Source organism: Benincasa hispida, chromosome 9, assembly GCF_009727055.1.
Source record: "Benincasa hispida cultivar B227 chromosome 9, ASM972705v1, whole genome shotgun sequence".
NCBI lineage: Eukaryota > Viridiplantae > Streptophyta > Magnoliopsida > Cucurbitales > Cucurbitaceae > Benincasa > Benincasa hispida.
The window spans coordinates 11,052,076-11,068,949 of NC_052357.1; the positions used below are offsets into that span (position 1 = coordinate 11,052,076).

The following is a 16,874-nucleotide window of genomic DNA, read 5'->3' on the forward strand; positions in this document are numbered from 1 at the left end:
CTACACTTTACTAATTCGTTTTCAAGAGGAAGGGCAAATATAACCTATCTCTATTGTCGGATCACAAAATCGACGGTATCAACAACCTTTTCCATAGGTAAACAAACCTAAAACATTTTCCAATCTTTCATTTTGTGCATTCACTGCTCTGCACATATTTTTCCACTCTTTTGGGTATGAACGGAAGTGATGAACCAACATTTTTCGATATGACATATAGAGAGTTTCTTATTTTTTCAAATATAAATAAATATTTACCTACTTATTATTTAAAATATAGGAATACGATTATGTTTTTAAACTAATTATGATCTTTAGGGAAATTAAATAAAACTTTTATATACAAAATATTATCCTTACTTTTTAGGATTCTAAAATAGAAATTGATTATACCTCTATTTATAACTGACTTTTAACTCATAAATTTTGAAATGAATCAAACATTCAAATGCATTCGAAGAAAGACTAAAATTATGAAAAAAGAGAAAATTGAAGGAAGAACTAAAGTTGGTGAAAATTAAGAGCTACTGGAATAACGGGGAAAAAAAAAACAAGTAAGCAAATGGACTGTCCCTTCATTCCTGCTAACTCATGATTTGAATACATATATTGCATTCATAAGGTTGGGAGAAGGATCTGACTATTCATTATTCGAATACAGTGTATTTCCACAACTCGAACCATGCTCAACAACCACACATATATCATTTTGGGGGCAGACAGATAAAATCGAATCAATCGCAAAATTCTTATCTTCAACAATCCTAATGAGATTATAATTGTTGGAACCATCTTGGTACATTATCAAATGTGATATAGTTAGATTGCTTTAGGAAAAAAGCTTACCTTGAATATGTTTCACAAATTGTTGAAATGATGAGTTTGACGAAATATACACCTTAACAACCTAAAAATCATGATAATGAGAACTCTAATCCCATATACCATCAAACATAAACCTAATTCACTTTAAAACGTAAAAATAGTAACTAGGGAAGAAAGCACGATAAAGCAAAATTAAATTAAAAATTTATGAGTCAATAGTAAACACTTTTTTAAAAATACTGATTAAGAAAGATTTAAGTTGATTTAAATATGACAATAATAGATATAAAATTCGAAATTAATAGTACATAATTCGAAAACTTTGAAAACACGAAAAAGATAAAATTAATTTGACAAGGATGCGTACAAAATGATGAAAAATATATGTAGACAGAGTCAAATCTGGTAACAAATATTTAAAAATATAAAAAATGTGTTTGAAAAAGTAAAATTAAAAATTAGTTTGAATAAATCAAATACGATATTAGAATTTAAATTTATATTTGGAGAAAAATGAGTAAATTTTCGTTAATCATTATTAATTAAAAAAATAGTTACATAGAATATTATTTACCAATATAAAATAAATTTTAAATTCAAATTGGTGAGAAAAATTAGAAAGGAGCCATTAATTGTTATTTTATTGAATCAATTAGATTGCAATTTGATAACAGAAGCCCAAACAATTATATTGTATCATAACTATATATTTAATTCAACTTCAACAATTACGATACAATTTTAAGAACACGAATTATAAAACAAACGACCACACTAAGAGCAAAACAAAAACTTCAAAAATATCCTATACATGATCTACATATGATTTGCTAAAAATCATATTATTTTCTAGTTTTGACATTTTTCCAAACGGAACATAAATCGTGCCTACATATTCCAATTCCAATTTTTTTTTTTCCAACAATTTAGGTTGTAAAGTGCCCAAAGTAAGAACATTCGAAAGTACTGGGCCCAATACCGAGCCCAATAAACCAGCCCATTTATATGATACCAAAAACTTTCATAAACCCCTAATCTTCTCTACAAACTTCCTCTCTTCTCTGTCCTACCGCCGCCGCTATCTCTCAATCTCTGGTAAGCTTCTCTCTCTCTCTCTAAATCTCCGGCAAGCAATTCTAGCTCTCCTCCCGCATGTTCATTGTTATCCGCTTCTTTTCGTTCACAGATACACAGATCGTCTCATTTTACCCCCCTGTTCTCATATTTCCATCTCGAAGTTGTTTTTTTAATTATCATAACAGAAACTCGGAACTGATTAGTGGTTTACTCTATAAGTCTTTGTTCTTGATTCAGACTGGCTGTTATAGGGTTCCTTATATTCATTTTATCTGATTATTTATTTATTTTTTTTTTTTTGCAGTTTTTTCTTGCAACGGGGAGGAAGAACTTCTAATCAAGAAGAAAAATGTCAGCGTGAGTGGAAATTTGTTTATGACTATGGCTAACTTCCTTGTTAATTGCCATTTTTTTTTGCGATATATTTGGTCATGTTCTCATTATCATGGAAATTTACGATGCCTTCGTTTTGTTAGAAGTAGAATCTGCTGCTTTTAGTTGACTATTCGAGAATGTTTGCTATTTTTCATAATGAATAAGATACGTGTTGGAAGTTTGATTGGTGAAGGCGATAAAGGAATCAATCTTGAAGCCTTGAGATGCAAATTAAATGTTTTGGTTATTGGTCATATAAAATGTAGAGTTTGAAGTACAAAATGTGATGTAAACGATGATCTGTAATAGTTCTTTGTATGGGATTAATAGTTGCTGGGGAGTCAAGATGCTTATATTACACGTTCAGCGGTGAACTACTATTGAATTTGAGGCTTTTGATGGGTAGTGTCATGAGATTTGCGTCATTGAATATGCAATTGCCTTCCATTGTTGACAAAAGCATGTCATAGAGGGGTGTTGTATTCCCTTTTGACTTGATTTCTTTTGCAGTGATGAAGTTGCAGTTGTGGCTGAGGCTCCTGTCCCAGCTCTAGGTGAGCCGATGGACATTGAGACTGCTTTGCAACTTGTTCTTAGAAAATCGTTGGCTCACGGTGGGCTTGTTCGAGGCCTTCATGAGAGTGCTAAAGCTATTGAGAAGCATGCTGCTCAGCTCTGTGTCTTGGGAGAAGACTGCAACCAGCCAGATTATGTTAAACTTGTCAAAGCTCTTTGTGCGGAGCACAACGTTAACTTGATGACAGTCCCAAGTGCGAAAACCCTTGGGGAGTGGGCCGGTGTAAGCGTTCAATCTTTATTTAAACACATTTTTTTTAACATTCAATCTACAGTAAAATGGTTTACATTTTGCTCTCCTTTTGTTGATATCTGGCCCCATTATGCACTGTATTATACTCATTGTACCAAGATTGATACCTGTCAATATTTAGCTACTGTTTTACATGTTCTGATATGCAAGGATATAAACAAAATGTATATATGCAAAATCCAGAGAATTTGTTTGATCCTCACTTGAAGTGAACTGCCAACACTACCATGAAAAATTTGTTTTTGCCTTTTAGTTCTAATATTTGCTTTCTTGCACCATCAGTTTGAGTTTGATATAACGGTGCAATTAATATACATTTACCTATATTACTAGCAAAAGCTTATGTGAGTTCAGAATAAGTCATTTTTTTTTTTCATATTTGGTCTAATGCAGCTATGCAAAATTGATTCCGAAGGAAAGGCTAGGAAAGTTGTTGGTTGCTCTTGTGTTGTAGTTAAGGTAACATATATATGTCCATTCACTTCCATAGCAAATATCCTGTTCCTTCTCTTATTAAACAATCTGTTTACTTGAATTTTTTTATGTGTTATCCCCAGGACTTTGGGGAAGATCACGAGGCGCTTCACATCGTCCAGAAGCATGTGAGTTCAAATTGATTATCGAAATGGTGTCTGTCGAGACTACAGTTGTTGGTCTCACTTAGAAAGTTTTTGATCGTTAGTTATGTTTAGATTTGGTGCACCGTTGTTGCTTAACACCTTCACCCCTATAATGTGTTTTTCTTTGTTGATTGATTGGAAAGACTAGTTTTTATCTTCTGAGTCCATTGATGTGGAGCTCATTATCATTCCGGCCAACAGAACAATTTATTCATCAAGAGTCTCCTTGCCCATGGGAAAAGTGGAATATTTATCATCTTTCTTGCTGAATTCATATTTAGATTTATCTACTTCCATTCTATTATTGTGGGTGATTTCTAATTTGTTTCAAAATGGCAATTATGCCCTCATTTGAAGATCAAGGTCTATCGTTTTGCTGTTGAAAGGAGGGTGGGAACTTGCAGACAAGGCCATCTTTGAAAATTTAATATTGATACAAGTTTTGAAGTCCGTTTAGACTGACTTTCTAAATGTTTTAAAAAGGCGTTTTTTAAGTGAACAAAAAGTATTTTTAAGTGCTTAGAATGTGAATCCAAATATGCTTCTAATAAGTTGACAGTTGGAAGTTACTGTCGGATGGTCTACTTGTGTTGTGAGATACCTGGCTTTGTTGAATAGAATTCAACTACATTGGAATGGATGGTACAAAGTCCTCCAGTTTTTCATATTTTTGGAGAAATGCGGCGTGTTCGAATTCTTATCCCTTTTATGCGAGAAAGGGGGACCAAGGAGGAGTCCTTGACCTGCAACATCTCGAGGTGGATTTATTCAATGATCTGCAACATCTCGAGGTGGATTTATTCAATCACATAGTTTGTATTCCTAGAATATGGGAACTTTTCTATTGACCTAACTTTCAAGTGAGCGGACCTACTTGAAGGAAAAAAGGAGGTTGGGGTATATTTTGAAATTATCATTTTAAAAAGCAATTTGAATTTGCATGAAGAAATCAAGTGACAAATAATTTAGTTGAATTTCTTTTTTCTCATATAAAAATGGTTTTTAATAATTGAAACCCAACAAAAAGTAAAACAAGCGACTTTAGAGTTAATTTTTAGTACAAAAACGAGCTTACAAAATGGTAATAAAGTTAAATTTTAAGCAATCAAGCCGGTTCGTACTTTGCAATATTTGAAGAGATAAGATGACAAACAAATGATGTCATATCAATTAAATTATAAGAATGAAACCAGTGCTTATTTATGGACATGAAGTTTTCAAGAAAAAAAATATAAATCATACTCATTTTAGTTAAGTGGGAAACATGAAAATGGATTCGGAACAAATATGTTAAAGAACATGCCTCGAATTTAGAAGCAATTTCAGTATTTGATGCTAAAAAAGACGACAAAAAGACATTTCGACTGTTATAAACTCAAAATTATAATGAAAATTGTTCCTTTTTGACGAATAATGATAATTTGAACGTGACCACACTCAAATTCAACCATGGCTTAGTAATCTGCGCCAAAAACCAAAGCAAAAAGGGCGCCAAGGGGAAAGCGAACGAGCAAGAAACGAGGGAAAAAAAAATGAACTTTTTTGCAAAACCCACAGTATCTATCGGATTTGAAGCTCAAAGAATGAACTAGAATTGATTCAAAGGGCGAAATCCGAAACTGCCCATTTCTCTGCATGCCCAACACTTTGCTCGAAACACCCTTTGAAGAAGAAGACATAGCTCTGTATTTGGTGGTATGACTCGATTTCTTTGCCTGAATTGAGATTCTCCTTCTAAGCTTTTGGATATGAACTTGTCTGAGAAAGAGCTCGAAGAGCAGCTTAAGGAGATTGGGAGTGAGCTTTCAAATCCCCCTTCTTCCATTGATGCGCTTCTCAAAGCTCTTGATGTAAGAATGTGTTTTTATATTTTTTCTTTTCTTATCCATTGCATAGCTTTTTATATCTCTTATTGTGCATAATTTCGTTCTGGGGTTTGGTTAATTTTCAAGAATTTCAAATGGTTTATGGCTTTTCTTCATGATACGAACTGTCTTCTCATATCTATTGATGGGCTGATAGGGATTGGGGTACAAATTATTACGCATTTTTCACTTGCGCCCATAACAATTTATGATTTGAAGGTCTTTTGCAATTTATTTAGTTTTGAACAAGGAATAGGAAATACACGATGATAGAAATATTCCAAAGATAGTTATCCCCCCTTAGGGATTCATGATAGGTGTGGTGTACCTTCTCATAATGTTTATTCACGACATAGATTACTGGCCATTGTGCCTCCACCCAATTTTTTTAATGTTTTTTCAGATGAAGGGCAAGTCTAATATACTTTTTGGCATGGCGAAAATTTCCTTTACTCAACAAGAAACATTTTCCAAAGTTTTCATGGTATTCGGATATGTAGTCAATTTGGTCCTGAGAAATCTAAAATTGTTGTTTAAGAAAGCATTTTATTAGCGTTTCTTCCAAAAGGGTTTGTTCTTTATTGTTCATGATGATGATAATACGTTTGAAGAACCACACTCCCTTTCTTCCTCTAGGACTTGGTTTTTTGAAGCATTTCTGTTCCCCATTGGGGTTATTAGTCTAATAATGTTAATTCTGTCCTTAATACTAGTTTTTAGTCGATATCACAAAAGCTGTCCTCTTTTGCAATTTTTATTCAGAAAGCGGAGTGTCTTTTAACAAATGTGGAGCAATCGCCAACGAGATCTATGCGAGATGCACTCCTGCCCTTAATGAAGGTGTTAATTTCGGATAAGCTTTTGAAGCATTCAGAAGAGGATGTGAAGGTTACAGTAACATCCTGCATTACTGAAATAACAAGAATAACTGCGCCAGATGCCCCTTATGATGATGAAAAAATGAAGGTATCTGTTAAGTTGCTCATTCTTGAAATGCATGTTCCGTGTGTGTTTTTTTAGTTATTTATTTATTTTTTTTCCACTTTTACTGGTGCAGGTGATCTTTCAATTGACTTTAGAAGCTTTTAGAAAGTTGTCAAATGTATCTGGTCGTTGTTATACAAAGGCTTTATCCATTCTTGATGCTGTTGCGAAGGTCCGTTTGTGCTTGGTGATGCTGGATCTGGAGTGTGATACTTTGATTCTTCAGATGTTCCAGGACTTCCTAGAACTCATTAGGTAAAGGTCATAAAAATGGTTGATGTTTAGAATATTATACCACAGTTATCCAAATTTATTCTTCAATTAGTTTCCTGGCACTTTATGAAATTCTCTTTTCATGCTCTGATAGTGATAACTTTTTTGGGAATTACCTGTTGAAACTGTAGTTTTCTTTTCAAGCAAACCTGTCTTAAAAGCTTTCAAAAGCATTTGGTTACTCTTTTCATGTGATTATTATCATTTTTTGGGTAGAAACTGAATTTTCATGGAACAAAATTGAATATACATACACAAAAAAAAAGACCTAAAAACTACAGACTGGGACTCCAATCCAAATAAAAGAAAAACTAAGATTATAGATACACAATCCTAGTAACTGAAGAGCCAACTCTCCACAAAATAACCAAAACATCAGCTTGCCCCAAAAAAAATTGTCCTCCTGAAAAGGTGAGCGTAGGAGCACCTCCTCAATAATAGCATAGCCATCTCTTTTCTGGGTTAAGCACAAATTGTGAGTGTCTCCAACCAACAACACCTCCTCAATAATAGCATAACCATCTCAATTCTGTTTTAAGCACAAATCGAATGTCTCCAACCAACAACACCAAAGGGACCGGACAAACTAATAGCTTCTCAACAAATGATGCAAATCCTCAGTCTGATGACAACAAAGAATTCACCATTGCAAAAACAAAACAAGGAAAGAGTGTCTCTGAACCTGATCTGAAGTGCATACAAAAAACTTTTAACTTTCAAGATGGAGGAGAAAGTAGAGGCGGTTTGGGGCGAGGAAGAGATAGACAACACGTGAAAGAGTATCTCTGAACCTGATTCGAAGTGTTAAGTCTCCCATTGTAAACCCTGCCATACAAGAAACTTTAACCTTCAAGATGGAGGAGAAAGTAGAGGTGGTTTGGGGGCAAGGAAGGGACAGACAACACGTGATATAAGGGACTACTTGAGAAACCCCTAGAGGCATATGGAATCCAAAACCTAGAATCCCTTTTCCCTTGAAGCACCTAGTGATTATTTTAAAAAAAAATGCAAATTGACAACATTTAGCGCCTCTCTATTCGAAAACGGCGCTTGAAGCCTAATGACAAGGAGGAGGAGGAATTAGAGGTCGGTAATATAGAAGCTACAAAATGAAACCTCTTACTTGAACGATCGAATAAGCAAGGGAACAACTGCTGAAGAGGCTTATCTTTCACCCACCAATCCTCCCAAAAACTTGCGCTCATGCGCTCCTCAACAGAACATCTAATAAACGGGGTAAAAAATTGGAAGCCAAAGGCACTCACTTTCCAGAGGTTTTTATTAGGCCCTTTGGTACCAGTATCTGCTGCCCACTCAAAAGAGTGCGTGCAATACCAACTCACGACTAGTGCCACAAAGCGTTTGACTCCATGAAGAACTGCCACAACCATTTAGCCAACAAATCCTCATTATGTAATCTTTAAGCTACCAATCCCTAAGCCTCCCAACTCCATTGGCTTAACTGCCACCTCCCAGTTAACTAGACGGGACCCTCCCTCCTCATCAACCCCGTCCCATAAAAAATTTATGATCACTTTCTAAATGCACTTACACATAAAAATTGGAATTTTGATGAGAGTTCAGAAATAACTGGGAATCTCACTCAACACTCTTCATCAAGAGTGAGCATTCCCCTTTAGAGAATAAGACCCTTCTCCAAGCAAACAATTGTTTTTGGATCTTATCCAAAACACTTGGCTCCTCAGGTTACCTTGTGATTGAAGCCCAAGATAAGAGGAAGGAAGCTGACCCACCTTACAACCTACCAAGGAGGCCCAAGAATTTTGCTTAGAACAACACCACTAGGCCAAATAAAAACTTCTTCTACTATTAATCTTAAGATAAATAAAAATACCATTAAGGTTCGCAAAGGAACTTAACTATCAAGAAACCATTAGGCCCTCGACAAATTCCTCCTCAAATCCACCAATCACTCTAACCCTTTCCACGATCTCAACTTTCCTCGTCTTGATATCTCTAAGAACTGTAAGATTCCAATCCTTTAAAATGCCTTTAAGGGCTCATAGTTTCCTCAAGAAGCAGAAACTCTCCCACTCCCCATCAACTCTCACACCCCACCATGAGGAAATGGATGCCTTACAGTCAGGGCGGGACAACCACATATTCTTGAACCTAAATGGATTGGTCCCCAAGAAATTCTTCTAGAGATCAGGCTTGGAGGCCAATGATTGGAGGTAAATCTCGGGTCCAAGGCTTGTATATTCTTGAACCTAAAAAAATTTAACCTCCAAGAAATCCTTCCAGAGTTCAGATGAAGAGGGCAATGATCGAAGGTAAATCTCGGGCCCAAGACTTGTATAGGACTCAGAAAAAACTCTACCCATCCCATCGATAGCAAGAACCTGTCTAACTGATGACTTACCACCCCCTCTCTTCCGTCCAACCAAACGACTTCTTCATGTTCTTGTTTGCATTCAGGGATTGCCCTCAATATTGATGATTTGAGATCTTGCCAGCTCGTTTATACAAAACACTGCAAACCAAAGCTATGTGACAGTTTTGAAATGTGTCCTAAAACTCAGCTTATGCTGTTCTATTTGGTAAGAACTTTTTATGAATATAGACATTACTGACCTCACAAGCATGGTTTCAGTACCATGCAAGATATTGTAGACTCGACATTTATATTGGTAAAGTAAATGCGAGATCTTAAATCAGCTTTAGATATCGATGGAATTTGGAAAGTTTGGATTAGATCTTTATTGATGTGTTGACTGAAGATGATTTCTTAGGCATTTGATTTATCAAATTGATAATAATTTGAGATTAGTAAAGGGTTCTCTACAAATATATGAATGTATTGGCGTAGTGATTAAGAGAGGAGTATCATTTTGATTTGGTTAGATTGCACTGATCTTGATGTTATATTTCTTCTTTTAAGCTCTATTTTCTTCTTCTAATCTTGATTTATTTTCTCCAAATTCTAAGGTCCAACCATCCAACTGCTGTTTTTTCAGCCATGGAAGCGATTATGACTAATGTCTTAGATGAAAGTGAAGAAATCTCCCCAGATCTTCTCAGGCCTATTTTAGCTAGCGTCAGGAAGGAAAATCAGGTATTATTATTATATTTTTAATATCTTGATCTCCCTTGTTTGTTAGTCCCAACCTTATTTCTTTTATATTATCATCAATTAATTGGTTTGCCCATTATTATAGGAAGCAGCTTCTATTTCATGGAAACTGGGAGAAAAGGTTATGTCCAACTGTGCTACTAAGCTCCAGCCCTATCTTATGGGTGCAGTTCAGTCTCTTGGTGCTTCTTTGGATGACTATGATCCCATAGTTATGTCTATATGCCAAAATGGAACTGATGCTGCGGATCATTTGGTGAGTTGTACTGACTAATCCAGAAAGTTCTTGATTTCATATGGATCTGAATTGGTGCTATTTAGAACTGTCGTATACAGATAACTGCATCATAAAGTTAATACATTTGTTTGAGAATCTATAGTTACTTGGCACAGTCTTGTGCGAAAGGGCATCAGGCTCCAAGGATAAATGCCACAGACTATTTTGTTCAAAGAGCCACGTTCTTAAGGGATAAATTACCAATCCCTGATCTGCTTTCTTGTTTTAGAAGCAGACTCTCGTTTAACCAGCTGAGGATCACCACCATGAGCTCACCTCTTCTCATTAAAAGTCCTGGCGTAATAGATTTCTTATTCATTTTTTAACCTAGAAACATTAAGATATGTCAAAATGTCTCTGTCAATTGATTCAAGACTGCAATGATAATAATCTAAACATTCTGAAAATGGACCAAATATTTGGCAATGACTGCCATGAATTCATCTTTGTTTATTTTCATTTGTTAATTAAAAAGCAAACATTGAAATGGTGGTTTAATGAGTAACAATTTTCATCATTTGATGGATCAAGTATGCAGCAGTACATCAAACAGCCTCTCTCACATTTCCTTTTGAGAATTTATTTCCCTAGCTCTCATAAGTAACCCCATGTCTTAACCTAAATATATTCATTCCTCTTCAGTCTTCATATTGTCTTTGAAGCTGACTAACTAAACTTTGGTCTTTATGAGATGATCCTTTATGAAACTAATTATTCGTGGAATTTAACAATGGTAGAGAAGTGCAATGTAATTTCTTGCCTTTTTCTTCCCTATTAAAATCTTCCAGATTGCCAAGATTATGCTGCTAATGAAGTTTTATCAATTATTTGCCATTTAACTGTTTGGAGCTTGAGAAGGGAGAAAGAATGTAATAGCTGAGATATTTTATCTGCGTATACGTTGTCAAGGTTTAGTTAATAATACATCAGAACTCCCTTTCCATTTATTTAAACATGGTATTTTTAACTATATGAACCCGAGGTCCCCACCCTTCTTTATCTTTTGGTTTTGAGATGAACTTAGGAAGGATTGGTACGAAAGGGAAAAGTGCATCTTTGGCCATTAAGACGAACTGAAATAGTGTTATCTGATACAACAGAACTATATTGCTCTGTGATTTGGTTCCTCTTTTCTGACATTTGATTGAATGCTTTAGGAAAATGAAAATATCGAAGAGAAGGGGATGAATTCGAACGAGCCAATGCTGGTATGTGTCTATGTCTATATGTCAAACAATCCTTGCCACAACCCCAACCCCCCCCCCCCCCCAAAAAAAAAAAAAATCACAAACTTGTATATATTCCTGCTGCTAAATAGGTGACACAGACGCATACACCAGATGCAAGTATTGAAGAGAATCCTCGAACTGATGCTGCTTCTGAATCGTTGATATCCCATGGTACAGTTGCAGCGGGGAATGACAACAGACTGAAGGCATCCTCAAGAAAATCACAGAAATGTAGTGAACAGTCAAAAATGACAGAAACCAAAATACCTGACAGTGTAGAATCTATGAAGGCAGAGGACACATTAGACTCTGTACCAAAGAAACGAGGCAGAAAACCCAACTCCTTAATGAATCCAGATGAAGGCTATGATCATTATTGGATCGGAAAAGGACGGGAAAGGTCCAGGCTATCCAATCGCAAAAAGTCCAATGACCAAGAAACTAAATTTTCTCCTGTAAGCCTTAGTGTAGAAAAGGTTTCTTTGCCAACAGAGGTAGAAAAGGAGTCTTCTGGACATGCTGCAGAAAAACACATAGAGTCTGAAGATGAAGTGGTAAATGAGAACGTGAAAAAGATGGATGAAACAACTCAGGTGAGGTCAAGGAAATCTAAAGCTGGTAAGTCTAGGAAGGATAAATCAACTGAATTTTCTCCTTTAGGCCCAAGAGTTGAAAAGGCTTCTTTGCCAACAGAGGAAAAAAAGGAGTCTCCTGCACATGCTGAAGTGAAACATATGCAATCTGAAGATGAAGTGGTAAATGAGAATATGAAAAAGATGGAAGAAAAAGTTCGGGTGAGGTCAAGGAAATCTAGTAAGTCTAGGCAGGATGAAGCAACTAAATTTTCTTCTGTAAGCCCAAAAGTAAAAAAGGCTCCTTTGTCAACAGAGGTAGGAAAGGAGTCTTCTTCCCATACTGAAGAGAGACGTATACAAGTTGACGATGAAGTGGTAAATGAGAATATGGAGACGATGGTAGAAAAAGCTCAGGCGAGGTCAAGGAAATCTACAGTTGGCAAGTCTAGGAAGGATAAGGCAACTAAATTTTCTTCTGTGAGCCCAAGAGTACAAAAGGATTCTTTGACAACAGAGGTAGAAAAGGAGTCTTCTGCACATGCTGAAGAGAAACCTCTTCAATTGGAAGATGAAGTGGTAAACGATCACATGAAAATGATGGAAGAAAAAGCTCAGGCGAGGTCAAAGAAATCTACAGTTGGTAAGTCTAGGAAGGATAAGGCAACTAAATTTTCTTCTGTAGGCCCTAGAGTACAAAGGGATTCTTTGACAACAGAAGTAGAGAAGGAGTCTTCTGCACATGCTGAAGAGAAATCTGTACAATCGGAAGATGAAGTGGTAAATGAGCACATGAAAATGATGGAAGAAAAAGCTCAGGCAAGGTCAAAGAAATCTAAAGTTGGTAAGTCTAAGAAGGATAAAGCAATCCATGATCCTGGATGTGTTGTTTCAGAAGAGAAAGTATCTGTTCCCTCTGATTACAAAGAAAAACGGTCAGTGCATTTGGTTATGAAGTTGAGAGTGAAGAGCACCAATGGGGATGGGTCAGTAGTCCAAAAAGATGTTATAGTGAAATCCATCGATACTAATATGGATAAGAACATTCATAAACCATCAACCTGTGAGGTACACCAAATGTTCTTCCTTCCTTACTCATCACTTAACCACATGTTGAACTTGAAGTACATATTTAATAAAAACTCTCCTTTACTCTTCTGTTCCACTACCTTATGGCGTCTCTCCACATTCTGAATAGGTAAAAGATTCCAAATCTGCCAAGTTAGATGGTGATGATTACTTGGAAGAAACCCCCCAGGCAAAAGCTACAAGGAAGCATGCCATTGTGGAAAAAGAGGTAAGACTTTTATAATCTTCCTTTGTCCACTTCCATAACTATGACACTCACATGCTTTGAGGGTACTTTCTTGAGACATTTCTGTCTCTGTTTATTTTCATATAACATCGTCACTGAGGTACATGTGAGAATTTGATTGAAGTATCAGTCTTGGAAGCTAAAGTCATAGGCTGTTATTTGGGCATTGCTATTATATCACATAGATAAGTGGATTATACTTTGTAGTATGTTAACCTTTTACACATACAAAGAAAATCCTGATTCCTCAATCAGATGGATATCCTTTTTTTTTTAAAGATATATTTTTGTGGCTTCTGCTAACTTGTATTATTTAAGTTCATTTCAGGTAATGGGCATATCAAGTGCTGGAGAGGAATTGGTTGGTAGGAGAATAAAGGTTTGGTGGCCCCTGGACAGGATGTGAGTACTTTATGAACTTGCTGATTGGACATTTTATACATCAGTAACTCTTTATTTATTTCTCTATTTCTATCAATTTTTTTTTACTTGCTCTGTTAAAGTAACCAAACTAAACCCTCGAGATTTTATTACCAACTTGAAAATGAAATGTTTAGGAATAATTACTTGCATGCTGAGCTGAATGAGTACTGAGGACAGGACACCATAGTTGTGCTTTATGTGGCAAAATTAACAGCATTCCTCAAGAGGTCTTGCAATTTTCCATGTTTATAGGAGAATGGTGTTATGATGTATTTTTCAGTGCTTATTATAGGTGAGAGTCGTGTGTCATGATGGTGCACGGTCCAAGACAGTTGACATATCGGAAAAATATAGCAATCAATTATTATCTTTGTCCTCATCTTTCTTTGTGGCTGAATTGGCGGCTCTGATATGCTTTAGTGGATATAGGCATTGTTGAACCACTCTTAACAATGCCTATAAGCATTATCTCGTCCTTAAGAAGGGAAACTTAAACAAAAATTTAGCCACTTGGGCTACAATTGATCATGGCCTAAAATATCATGTATCCAGTGAAGTCTGGATAGTCACATCATCGACTCGTTGAATAGTTGCATTACATAACTTTTAATTGATGATAAGTAGCAGAAGAACGTTTGTTTTTAGCATATACTAGGACCCAGTTTACAATAAACGTACAATAAAAGAAGAGCACCTGCCTTCTGTTAATATGTAAAGAAAGGCGAAAAAGGGAACTGACTTCAAGTGATGGTTAGTGGGAGGGGACAACTGTATGAGAAAGGCCAGAGAGAGATAGAAAGAATGGCTCTCTAATTGTCTGGGTGTTTTGTGTATCGTCTCTGGTTCTTATGTTCTAGAGGAATATCAGAAGAATTAGTGGGGGATGCTTGCACAATAGATGCTACACAATTAGGTTTCTATATAACAACAAACCTGATAGATACAAACTTTAAAGTCTTATTTTTTTTTGGTTTTCCAGGTTTTATGAAGGCGTTGTTCGTAGCTTTGATCCTGTCAAGAAAAAGCACAAGGCAAGATGACCCTAGCCTGCCCCAAACCATTTATTTCTATTCTGAGTGTATGCTTTTGCCAATTTTGTAACCAGTTCATATTATGAACAGCTTCACTTCACATATGACCACGCCTTTGGTTCAGTAACCAGTCATTCCTTCTCTTCTCATAGCCTCAATCCCTTGACCATTCTGCTTTCTGCCCCTCCTTTGTTCTTGTAATGACAACTTGGACAAAATCATTCCTTGCTGATGCAGCAATCATTGGATGATACTCAGATGAACTGAACCATCCATTCTGACATCTCAATAAAGGCTACCTTCCTTTTCTCTTCCATTATTTATGCTTTTTGTAGTTTCTGATATTTCCCCCCCTTTTTCTCTTTTATTTGTCAAGGTGTCATATGATGATGGTGATGAAGAAATATTAAACCTCAAAAAGCAACGATATGAGCTCATTGGTGCTGATCCTCTGCTAGTTGGAGTAGGTGTCTCACTTAAACTATTTTAGCATATTTTCCTGTGTTGATTATTGCCATTTTATATATGATTTCTGTTTTTGTTATTCTGATACAGGATGAGGAAATGGATGTCCCAAAATCTGAAGCTTCGTCTGATATGTAAGCTTCGTTCTTACAACCATAATTTGCTATGTGAAAATTTGTTTTTGTTTTTGTCATGCTAAAGCATTTGGAATCATGGAACCTGAAAATTAACTACTTGTTATTGTTAGCTAAGACACCTTCCGTGTTCAATGAATTGAAACTCCTGGAACCTTTCCTCTGATTTTTCATTAATGATTCGGATTAAGCTACTGTTCTTACATATATGGGTTTCTGGTCGTTAATTATTTTGATAACTAAACTACTAATATTTTTCATGCATTATATTAAAAAAACTCCTTTCTGTGCTTACCTATATTATGTTCCCCCTCCTTTTATATTGTTGTGACATGAGATTTTGTTTTAATTTAGAGTAGACTGAGAAAGAGAAAAAGGAAAAACATGTCAGAATCAGACAAGAAGGAAAAAACCAGTTCTTCAACCAGAAGGTTTCTTGTTTGCTTGCCAATTGTGTACTTTATTCATTTCACATTCTTATTTGGACTCCAAGTTCTATATAATTTTCATGGAATTACAGAGATAGAGCTTCAGCCAAGTGGAAATCTGAAGTTAAATCAGCAAAGTCGAGCGAGAAAGTTGCCAATAGTTCCATGCTCAAGAAGTCTGTTATCTCCGATGAATCAATGGATGATGCAGGGAGCGTCGATAATAGTACAAAAGGAAATGATAAAAAGCTCATAGACTTGATAAAAAACAGTAGACTAAAGATTAACTTAAAGTCCAAGCAGAATGCAGCAAGCAGGGAATAACATCCCGAGAAACAAAGAAGAACCTCTTGCCACCAAGAATTTAGCAGTATTAGAGGTACGAGAACTGCATACCATCGTTTTGCCAGTTAGGAAAGACCATAGGCCAGCTTAGTTCCTTTTCTTTTGTGTCTTTAGAAGTAGAAATGAAAAACAGTCTTTCATCTAACCAGTCTTGTAAACAGTAGAGCCACCATATATAAACCTCCCATGTGTAAATCAGTTGCTGAATGATAACAAAAGCAGATAGTTATTATGTCAAAGCTGCTCATCCTAACATGTGCAGATAATTTAAGTTTTAACAGTTGATCCATTGACATAGATCAGTCACTAGAATACGTAGGTTGTATACCGAAATTTCGAGCTTCCTCACTGTAACCTGTGGCTGTTTCGTAAATCTGTAGCTGTTGAAAGCCTAGCTTCTTACTCAACCTAGAATAATTATCTTTTTATAAGAAACTGAACTTTCATTCAAAAAAATGAAATTCTGAAACGAGCAACATACGTAGTTGCCATCATTTTCTTTGTTAGGTGGTGTTTTGACTTTCATTACACCGTGTTGTGTTTGTCAAGACTTCTGAGCATATAGATGTAAAAAAGTATTCAATCTTATTAAATTTGATTGGAAATTTTGGTTAATTGTAATGAATGGTTAACATTAGAAGCATATTAGAACAGACCCAACAAGAATTTGCTTAAGGGGGCAATAGCCCTTTATTGAATGGGACACTCTTCCA

At 35.8% G+C, this 16,874-nt stretch overlaps 2 protein-coding genes across 6 annotated transcripts; both read left to right on the top strand.

The window, feature by feature from the left end:
• The first annotated feature begins 1,820 nt into the window (after positions 1 to 1,820).
• LOC120085047 (40S ribosomal protein S12-like) lies at positions 1,821 to 3,996 on the top strand. Its single transcript, XM_039040883.1, has 5 exons — positions 1,821 to 1,920; positions 2,207 to 2,259; positions 2,788 to 3,076; positions 3,500 to 3,565; positions 3,664 to 3,996. Exons 2-5 carry the CDS (start codon positions 2,252 to 2,254, stop codon positions 3,721 to 3,723), a joined length of 423 nt encoding a protein of 140 aa, XP_038896811.1. The 5' UTR covers positions 1,821 to 1,920; positions 2,207 to 2,251; the 3' UTR covers positions 3,724 to 3,996.
• Positions 3,997 to 5,144: 1,148 nt separating this feature from the next.
• On the top strand, positions 5,145 to 16,655 carry LOC120085017. Of its 5 annotated transcripts, none has more exons than XR_005483791.1 (14): positions 5,145 to 5,576; positions 6,354 to 6,557; positions 6,649 to 6,830; positions 9,798 to 9,924; positions 10,028 to 10,198; positions 11,377 to 11,427; positions 11,538 to 13,088; positions 13,219 to 13,317; positions 13,664 to 13,737; positions 14,738 to 14,789; positions 15,166 to 15,252; positions 15,345 to 15,388; positions 15,743 to 15,819; positions 15,909 to 15,973. XR_005483791.1 is itself a non-coding variant. In XM_039040835.1 (14 exons), exons 1-14 carry the CDS (start codon positions 5,475 to 5,477, stop codon positions 16,138 to 16,140), a joined length of 3,048 nt encoding a protein of 1,015 aa, XP_038896763.1. In that variant the 5' UTR covers positions 5,149 to 5,474; the 3' UTR covers positions 16,141 to 16,655. The 5 variants fall into 5 exon arrangements, 2 of the variants coding, with proteins under 2 accessions (XP_038896763.1, XP_038896764.1); XM_039040835.1 differs by having other exon boundaries at positions 5,149 to 5,576; positions 15,748 to 15,819; positions 15,909 to 16,655; XR_005483792.1 differs by lacking the exon at positions 15,909 to 15,973 and having other exon boundaries at positions 5,147 to 5,576; positions 14,880 to 15,252; positions 15,748 to 15,765.
• The last annotated feature ends 219 nt before the right edge of the window (positions 16,656 to 16,874 follow it).